General features: G+C 56.2%; 2 protein-coding genes across 11 annotated transcripts in view; one reads left to right on the top strand and one right to left on the bottom strand.

Annotated features, from left to right (window-relative positions):
• IKBKG (inhibitor of nuclear factor kappa B kinase regulatory subunit gamma) overlaps positions 1-9,624 on the bottom strand; it is a 26,764-nt gene that overhangs the window by 12,536 nt on the left and 4,604 nt on the right. For 4 of the 9 annotated variants that reach the window (XM_029240482.1, XM_029240487.1, XM_029240485.1 and 1 more), the window contains exons 1-3: positions 8,917-9,147; positions 5,230-5,431; positions 1,652-1,863 (exon numbers count right to left, since the gene is read on the bottom strand). In XM_029240482.1, the coding sequence (XP_029096315.1) occupies positions 1,652-1,863; positions 5,230-5,416 (399 nt within the window). In that variant the 5' untranslated portion in view covers positions 5,417-5,431; positions 8,917-9,147. Of the gene's footprint in view, positions 1-1,651; positions 1,864-5,229; positions 5,432-8,616; positions 8,712-8,881; positions 9,148-9,624 lie in introns of those variants that run through there. The other 5 variants (XM_029240489.1, XM_029240491.1, XM_029240490.1 and 2 more) reach the window with 4 other exon arrangements.
• G6PD (glucose-6-phosphate dehydrogenase) overlaps positions 9,387-9,624 on the top strand; it is a 12,828-nt gene continuing 12,590 nt past the window's right edge. The window contains exon 1 of one of the 2 annotated variants that reach the window (XM_029240479.1): positions 9,387-9,606. In XM_029240479.1, coding sequence (XP_029096312.1) covers positions 9,495-9,606 — 112 coding nt within the window. In that variant the 5' untranslated portion in view covers positions 9,387-9,494. The remainder of the gene's footprint in view (positions 9,607-9,624) is intronic. The other variant, XM_029240481.1, reaches the window with a different exon arrangement.

Here is a 9,624-nt window from a genome sequence, read left to right as displayed (position 1 = left end):
AAAAAAAAAAAAAAAAAAAAAAAAAAGCAGTGGCACCAACTGATGCTGCCACCAGCAACATGAAGCCATGGCCCCTCCAATACCCGCTACTGTCAGACTTGTCAGCTAGAAATAGGGCTTTGGCAGTGGCTCTGATCGCTACCGCAAAGCCAGCATCCCATCATGTGAGCACGGGGCAGGCGGATGCTCTGAAGGCATCCTGAGAACAGCAGCCTTCTCCTCACTTCTGCGCCGAGTACAGCAGTTCAGGATTATAGTGGCTTTACCGATGGCCCCAAAGTGACATGGCCATGGCCTAACCCCCAGTACCTGTACATGGGACCTGATTTAGAGACAGGGTCTCTCCAGATGTGACCAACTTAAGATGAGATCGTATTGGAGGAGGGTGGGCCCCTGATCCAGTGACTGCTGAGAACTACAAAAGACTCGGACACTCGAGCAAACTCTAGAGTGGCTTCTTGCAGCCTAAGGTCACGACCCTGGGCCGGCCCAGCCCCCTTTTGAGTTCCTGTCTGAGAAAAGAAGGCTGGCAAAAGAATGTACTGTTTGCTCCAGCCAACACCTGACCTAGACCCCCACCATCCTCAGAGCCTTTCCTAAGAGGGCTCCCAACATGTGAATCCTTCCTCTGTCCCTTTGAGGCAACCCAGGAGTCTTTCTCGGGGACCTGAGAGCCATTCCTCTGAAACGAAATCCTCAGGAAGGATAGGGGCTCAGTCTGCCTGTGTCTGCGTGGGATGGAATCCTAACTTCCAGAACTGACTCCCGGGGTGGACGCCGCTGACCTCACCGCACTGACACTGACCCACCCCGCGTGGGTTTTCACTTGAGCCCCTGCTCGCTGCCCCCACCTCACTCTCCCTTCAAATCGCCAGCAATTCTGTGCCCATCAGAAGGGTGCGCAGCACCTTCCCCTGCTGTCGGTAGTTACCAAACAAAACCTGTTTTTACCCCTTTACCTAATGGCCGGCTGAGCTGCTCTTTGACACCAGTATCTTCATAAGAGGAGGAGAGATGCCCAGACACGTGGGGAGAAGGCCCCATGACAGTGTTTGCAAACCAAGGGACGCCAAGTCCTGCCAGCCAGCACCCGAGGCTGGGAGAGAGGCCTTGGCCAGATCCTGCCCTCATCTTGATCTTGGACTTCCGGCCTCCAGAACTGGGAGACAATACGTTTCTGTGGCTTAAAACTACCCAGTTTGTGGTACTTTGTTACAGCAGCTCCAGGAACCTAACACACCTCCCCGAGGGCCCCCACCAGGCAGTCTACACCACCAGGGTGATTTGGGGCGGGGCCCCAGGCCACATGTACCACCTTGACCTGCGGGGCACAGAGACCCGGTAACTCAGGTCAGTCACGTGGGTGCCCCAGGCCTCCAGGACCGACCCCCACTCAAGTCCCCGGACCGCACCACTCACGGGAGCTTCCCTGGTGGTGGTACCCGTGCATGCCATCACACGTGGCCCAGCCTCTCCTGGACCCGCCCTCTGTTCCTTTTATCTTTGCTAATTCCAACCTGCATCCCTCCTGGGTGACTAAGCCTAACGCCATGGCCACAAGGACAATGGCTTTTCCCAACTCCAGGAGCCCCCCTCCACGACCCCGAGCACAGTCCCTGCGGGTCCGGGGCAGGCAGCGGTGGCCCGCTACCTGCTGGCATGTCTTGAGGCGCTCCACCTCCTGCAGGGCCTGCTCCCTCTGCCGGTGCAGCTCCCGCTTCTCCAGGCTCAGCCTCTCCACCAGGTCCCGGGCCTCCTGGAACTTCTGCATGAGGAAGGCCTTCTCCTCCCTCTGGCTGCCCTGGAAACGCTGCAGCTCCTCGCAGCGTTCCCGCAGCATCTGGTTGCTCTGGCGGATGGCATCTGCAGAGGTGGCAGGGGGCAGGTGAGCCCGGTGGCCGCGGCCTCCACCACCCCGCGGCCTCTCCCACCCTGACAACTTCCAAACACTCCCTTCACTTCGCCAAGCGCTTTCGAAGTCAACTACGCAAATGACGTGCCCCCAGTGTCTCCAAGATATTAACCACGTCAGCTTCACTTGAAAGCATGTGTCCGGGAGTTCCCTAGTGGCCTAGTGGTTAGGATTCCAGGCTTTCGCTCTCAGGGAGTGGGTTCAATCCCTGGTTGGGGAACTGAGATCCCACCGGCCGCACATGGCAGCCAAAAAAAGAAAAAGAAAAAAGCACGTTGTCAAATGCCACTTTCTTCGCAAGTGACTCTGGAACTCATCTGCCCTCCGTGTGGGTCAGAGGTGGGCCGCCCTGGGGCCCTGGGTCACTGCCTTCGGGATCAGACTCGGGGGCACAGCCACCAGAACAAACTTGCCCGTGGCACTGCTGGCCACAGACCAGGGTGGGCGGGTGAGAAGCCTTGGAGCAGGCCACTTAGCCACCTCTCTGAGCCTCACCATCCTCATGTCCATGTTCAACGGGGACAAGCACACCCATCTCACAGGATGAGGAAAGGTAAACAAAAAAGCAGCCAAAGTGCCTGGTTTTCAAGACAACCTCAAGAACCAGTCCATCCTCCTTTCCCCAGGCAGTCAGCAGGGCCTAAGGAAAGGAAAGCCACACACCTGGGGACACCCCAGGCAGCAGAAATCCATTGGGAGTGACAGAACTGATCCATGGCATGCAAAGGTTCTAGCCACCACAGAGCTGGACAAGAGGGGGACAGGCAGTAGCTTCAGGCCCCGCTCTGGTCAAAACCCCCAACGAGCTAACTGGTGCCTGCTGATGGAACATTCTTTTGCCGGAACCACAGTGGCTCCTGAGCCTGGCTCCAAAGCCACCTTCTGCGCCCCACTGTCCCCTGCCTCAGGTTCCTCACCAGCCCCCACCAAGGCTCAGCTCAGCTCACACGCAACTTCTGTTTTTAACTGAGGTACAATTCACAGAACACCAAATTCACCACTTGAACTATTTTAAAGTATACAGTCATTCAGTGGCTATAGTATATTCACCAAGCTGTGCACCCATCACCTCTATCTAGCTCCAGAACATTTCCATCTTCCAAAAGAAACCTCATACCCACTGGCAGTCACTTCCCCTCTGGCCCCAGACACTGGCGCCCACTCATGCTTCTCACTGGACTCGCCATATCAATGGACTCCTACACCAGGTAGAAACGACTTCTACCATGAAGCTTATCCACAAATACTCCAAACAAATCCTACGTCCTCCCTCCTGCCCCCTCCTCCATGGACACAATCACAAGCATCACAGGGGCAGACACCTCGGGCCCTGGGGGTTTGGACCAGGGCCTGATACACTGCAGCCGTATAAGCAGAAACGTGCAGAGCCCGAGCTCCCTGGGGGGCAGCTGGGGGTCCATGGTGCCTGCCTGGCCAGCCTGCCACACTCTCACCCCCGAGTCCCCTTTGCCAGAGCGCTGTCCTGGGGATGAGCAGAGACTACGCACATAGCTATGGAGGGTGAGCTGTCTCCCTGCCCCTCAACCTGGCTGCCAGCTCTATGTGGCCCCAACACAGTAGGACATTTGATGACATCTGGGGATACTGATGGTTGTCTTAACTGAAGGGGTGCTATTGGCACCTCATGGGTAGAGGCCAGGGATGCTGCTCAACAGGCCACAGTGCCCAGAACAACCTCTAGATGTCTGAGCGCTGAGGGGGAGGACCCTGTCCTCAAGCAGGTAGGTCCCAGCCCTCTGTGCGTGAATCAGGGCTGTCTCCAAAGCAGGCCAGCGCTCCAAAAGACCAAGCAGCCCCTAAGTGGCCAGCTGGCCACGCTGGACCTTTTCCATCCTGCAAGAGAAGGCGACTCATCTCCACAGAAAAAGAGACACATATTCTGGGCACAAGTTTGGTGCCTGCCTGCAGGGCCTCAGCCAGCACCAGTCTCTGAGGCCTACAGGGCACGTGACCCAGCAGCACAGGGCCCCACGTGACATCCCATCACACCAGAGGATGCACTGTCCAGCAGAGGGGTGGGGGAGTGGTCCCATGACTGTGGCCTCCACTGCTTATGTCACACGCCAACCTGCCCGCCAGCTTGGACAGTGGACGGCTGAGTGAAAATAACCAAGGCCCTGTCCTCTGGGATATGGTGTACACAAAGACTGCGACCTTTATAAGCCCTGAGTTGCCAACAGGAACCAGGATGAAGCAGAAGTGGCCATGTGCCCCATCACTCCCCGTGACCCACCCGGGGAGTCTGTGCCACCCATCCCCACCTGCAGCTCTGGGCTCGGCAGTGTAGAAGGTCCTCACAGCACAAAACACAAGAGTCTCACTGAGTGAGAAGCAGGGGCGCCGCCTGGGCACCTGGGGCTACCGTACCCAAGGAGCGGCACGCCAGACGAGGAGCACCCGGGGCACGACCACCAAGGGGGGAGGGCTGTCTCACACGAAGCAGGCAGGAGTGGGTCACACCCCAGGGCAGCCACACCAGGTGAGGGGCGCGATGAGACGGCCCCTGGGGCCTGGAGAAGCTGTCCCCGATGTAGATGAGGACATGGACAGTGAGTGAGTGGGGGCTGTGATGGCGATGGGGAGGGGGCGGCCCGGAAGGTACTCGAACCCGGCCACCTGGGGGGTGGGTGCTGCTGGAGGACAGCCCTCAGCTCCGGTATCTTCGAGGAGCGGCCCGCCGGGCTCATGCCCCGCCCACAGGGCCTGGACGCCCCTTTTCCAAAGCAGCCCACTGGTCCTTCTCAGGGACGTCACGCCCATTCCCAGAGCGGACCACAGCCCCTTTCTGGAGCAGGTCACGCCCCCTCCCCAGGATAGCCACGCCCCTCCCGGAATAACCTCGCTCCTTCCCAGGATAGCCTCGCCCCTTCCCACGAGAGCCAGTGCTTAATGACTGATCAGTACGGAGACACAGGGGCCCTGGCCGCGTTAGCCCAAGTGGGACAACGCAGAAGGGTCATTCCCGCTCCAGAGCTCCTTGTAGGGCTGGCCTGCACTGCGGCCCAGCTTCTCCCTCCGCCCTCCCCTGCTTCTTCACTGCCCTGCCCTTCCCCTCCCCTCCCCAGTGTTACTCCTAAGAGGACTCTAAATAAACGTCCTGCATGCCACTCTGTATCTCAAAGTCCACTTCCAGGGATTCCCACCTGAAACAAAGAGGAAGGGTGGCTGAGCTTCAGTCCCTAACTGACCCACTCCAGTCCCAGTCAATGCAGAGGGGCAGGTGAGTGGGATAATCCTTCCCCCAGCAGTGCCGGGTCCCCGGACATTTTACTCCACACACCCGCTGTCTCCCTCACCTCGGAGCTCTTGATTCTCCTCCAGACAGCGCTGGAAGGTCTCAGGAGCAGCCTGCTCTGAAGGCAGGTGGAGCATGGCTGGCTTCCCCAGAGAAGACTCTTCACCCAGCACGTCCTGGTCCCCTGCCGGGCCGCCACTAGGCTGCACCATCTCACACAGTGGACTCTTCCAAGGGGGCCTGCTCATCCAACACGTCAGGGTCTGAAACAGAGAGCCAGCAGAGGCATCACGTGAGGAGGCCTATGCAGAATTCTCCCACCCTGCAGGCCGGGGAGGAGTTCGGGCGCCACACTTTAAGCAGAATGACGAGCACTGTGCCAAGCGGAAAAGGATGCTAAGAGGTGGCACATACTCCCATTCCAAAGGGAGGTACAGGCATTTATGTGGCGCTTGGAAAGGTCACGGTTCAGCACTGGTTGTAAACTGTGCCTAGCACTATCTCCAGGCTGTGACCTGAGGAACTTCACCAGAGAGGAGAAATCACGGAGATTATTTTTGGAGGGAGGTGCCAGTGTGCCGGGAATCCTACCCCGACACCTACACCTCCAAGCAGGAGTGGAGGGTGCTGGCCCCTCACCTAGTGTACTGAGTGGAATGATGGCCCCCAATAAGGTATGTCCACGCCCTGACCCCCAGAACCTGTGACTGTGACCTGACTTGGCAAAAGGGTCTTTGCAGATGTAATAAAGTTAAGGATCTGCAGATGAGATCATCCTGGATGAGAGTGGCCCTAAATCCAATGGCAGGGTCCTTATAAGACACAGAAGAGCAGAGATACAGACGCAGAGCAGAAGCCACGTGAAGATGGAGGCAGAGATGGGAGGGATGCGGCCACAAGCCAAGTGGCACCTGGAGCCCCCAGAAGCTGGAAGAGGCAGGAAGAACCCTCCCCTGGAACCTCCAAAGGAAGCACGGCCCTGCCAACACCTCGATCTCAGGCTTCTGGTCTCCAGAGCTGGGAGAGGATAAATTTCTGTTGTTTTCAGCCCCCTGGCTTGTGGAAATTTCCCACAGCAGCCCTAGGAAGTCCATACACCAAGTAAGAGGGGCTTCACTCAGAGCCTGATGAGTGTTCCCTGGACCTGAGGGGCCGAGGCGGACATCTAGCATCTGACGTGTACTGAAGCATCTGAAAGTGGGAGCTGGGCTCACAGCCGAAGAGAGAGTGGCAGACACAGGCTGAGCTGTTTGCGTTCTCTTGTGAACTAGAGTATAGAGAGGGAGGCTATGCTGGACAGCAGCAGCCTGGAGCCCTTTTAAGTCCTGACCAAGAAGACTGACTACATGGAGGAGGAGGCCAATCCCAACAGAAGTTTCCAGGAGTAGGGCCTGAGCTTCAGCCAGAGACTCGAACACCAAGTGAGCCTGGACGTTTCACTATTACACTGATACTTACCTGAACACCCTCCTGACCCACCAGCAGTATCTGACGGATCGCTGGTCCCTGATTCCAGAACAGCCCACTCTCCTGGTTCTCCTCCTGCCTCACGGGCTGCCCCTGCTCTGGCTCTTTCACTGGACCATCCTCGTCAGCCCAGCCCTTCACATGGCGGTGCCCAGGGCTCTGTTCTGGGATCTTTTCTCTAACTCCAGTCACTCCAATACTAATTCCATCCAGACCCAAAGCTGTAACCCTCATCTTAATGCTGATGATACCCCAAATCAGAACTCCTTCCTGAACTCCAAACTAACACATCAAACTCCACATCTCCACTTGGGTATCTAGTCATCCTCTCAAAACTAATGTCTCGGGCTTCCCTGGTGGCGCAGTGGTTGGGAGTCCGCCTGCCGATGCAGGGGACACGGGTTCGTGCCCTGGTCCGGGAAGATCCCACGTGCCGCGGCGCGGCTGGGCCCGTGAGCCATGGCCGCTGAGCCTGCGCGTCCGGAGCCTGTGCTCCACAACGGGAGAGGCCACAACAGTGAGAGGCCCGCATACCGCAAAAAAAAAAAAAAAACAAAAACAAAAAACTAACGTCTCTAAAACTGCACTCCTGACAGTTCCCAGAAGCCAGCTCACCCACGGCCTTCCTTATTAGCAGTTGGTGGCAAATCCATCCTCCAGTTAGCAGGACAAAACCTAGGAGTCCTTCTTGAGTACTCTCTGCTGCTCACAGCTCACGTCAGATCCATCAGGAAATCCTGTCAAAATGTATCTTAGAATTTATTTGATGATGCTAAGCAAATAGTGGTAACTATTTTAGGTGTGATAGTGGTATTGTGGTTAGGTTTCTTTCAAAGTCATTTCTTAGAGATGCACACTGAAATATTTGTGGACGAAATTACACTGTCTGGAATTTGGTTCAAAATAATGGGGGAACTCCTAGGTATCTACCTGAAAGAAATGAAAACCTGTGTCCACACAGGGATGTTCACAGCAGCATTACTCCTAACAGCCAAAGAGTGGAAACGACCGAAATGTCCATCAAATGACGACTGGATAAACAAAATCTAGTACGTTCCCACACTACAACATTATGCTAAGAGAAAGAAACAAGTCACAAAAGACCACATATTATATGATTCCATTTATGTGAAATGTCCAGAATTGGCAAATACATAGAGACTAGTGGATGCTTAGAGCTGGGGTAGATGGGGTGATGGGGGTGATGGCTGAAGTTTATGGGATTTCTTTTTGGAGTGATGAAAATGTTCTGGAATTAATGGTGATGGTCGTGCAAGTCTGTGAATATACCAGCAAATTGTACACTTTAAATGGGTGAATTGTAAGGTATATGAATTATATGTCAATAAAGCTATTTTTGAAAATAACAGAATACTGTGAGGGGTATAAATTAAACAAAAGTAGCCACGAGTTGGTAACTGTTGAAGCTGGGAAGTGGATACATTGGATTTACCAGACTATTCTTTCTACTTTTGAACATCTTTGAAATTTTACATAATAAAATGATCAGAGCAGCATCGTCTCTCACCTGGATTACTACAATAACCTCCTAACAGGTCACCCTGCTCCTACCCTTGCCCCCTACAGTCTGTTCTCCCCACCGCGCCAATCAGCGAACAATCAGCTGAACAATCAGCCTAAAAGGTGACTCTGATCACATTCCTCTTCTACTCGGATCCCTACCATGGTGTCTCATTGCCCATCGCGTAAAACTCAAAAGACCCTACAACCCGCCTACAAGGCCGTGAACTATCTGGTCCCCCATGGCTTCCACTCTAAGTACTCGCTCACTCTACTCCAGGTATAGTGGCCGCCTTAATGAGTTCCTCGAACATGCCAGGATGGCCCATTCATCCTCAAGTCACAGAAATGATATGAGGTCCGGGAGACAGTCACCTTTTGCAAAAGGAGCAAAATGAGGCACATGAGTTAAGATACTTAGCTGCCAAGTTATATTTGAGGCCTTTTTAAAGAACTTAACCTCAAATGCAGTCAAGTTTGATGAACAGAAAATGTCTCCGAACTAGAAGAGTCATTCACAAACTAGGGGTGTGGTCAGACTCCGCCGTGGTGGAGGAAGAAGAGGCAGGAACAGTCCCGCTCGCCGCTAAAGTAACCTGAGTCCTAAATCGGCTGGGCTCGGCCCCTGGTCTAGAAGCTGGCGGCAGAACCTGGCTGGGGCCCAACAGGAGGGGGAAGCCTGGTCGTCCGGGGGGGGGCGGTCTCGGAGGCAGCGGAACACCCACCGATGGTACCCTGTCTTCAGAAAAGAGGACCACACCTGTCAGCAGAGTCGGTCCGACGTGAGAAAGGCGGGAGTGGCGGGCCCCGAGCGCTCCTCGGACCCCGATGCTCCGAGAAAGCCTGGGTTCCGCGGTAGCCCTTCCCTTCTCCCGCTGCCAAATTCCCACTTCCGGCTTCCGGTGTCGTAGCTGTGGGATCCGGAAGTAAAACACTCAGGCCCCGACCCCGGCCGGCCGGCGAGAGGTGTGAGGGAGGCTGCCTCAGACCGAAACCCGAGCCCGGCAGCCTCGGCTGGCCCTCAGGACGTTCCCCAGTAATATGCGTCGCGACCCGCATTCCCCCTTGTCTCTCCGTCGGCTGCATCCAGCCTCGGGGCGTTTGGCTGCCCCGCCCCCGTTAGGGGAGGAGCCACGACGAGGCTATCATCTAATAGGGCCGGTTTGACCTGATCCGGCGACCGGTCCAGCGAGGGGACGGGGCTGCTGAAGGCCCCGCCCACAAACAAGGTCGAGGGGCGTGACCACGCGGCCGGCGGAAGTGGAGCCCTTCGCGAGGGCGCGGGACCTCCCAGGGAACGCGAGAAAGCCGGACTATAGGGGCGGGGTCGGGCCGGGGATGGGCACGCGGGCGAGCAGCAGAGAGCAGCACGCGGACTCTCGAAGCATCGGGGACACGGTGCAGCGGCAGCGGGTAAAGGAGGCAGCTCGTAGCCCGGCGGCCAGCGCAGGTGCTCAAAGGGCAGAGT

This window comes from Monodon monoceros, unplaced genomic scaffold (genome assembly GCF_005190385.1).
Source record: "Monodon monoceros isolate NGI ecotype Baffin Bay Population unplaced genomic scaffold, NGI_Narwhal_1 Super_Scaffold_22, whole genome shotgun sequence".
NCBI classification, from domain to species: Eukaryota; Metazoa; Chordata; class Mammalia; order Artiodactyla; family Monodontidae; genus Monodon; species Monodon monoceros.
This window is presented reverse-complemented; position numbering and strand designations above follow the sequence as displayed.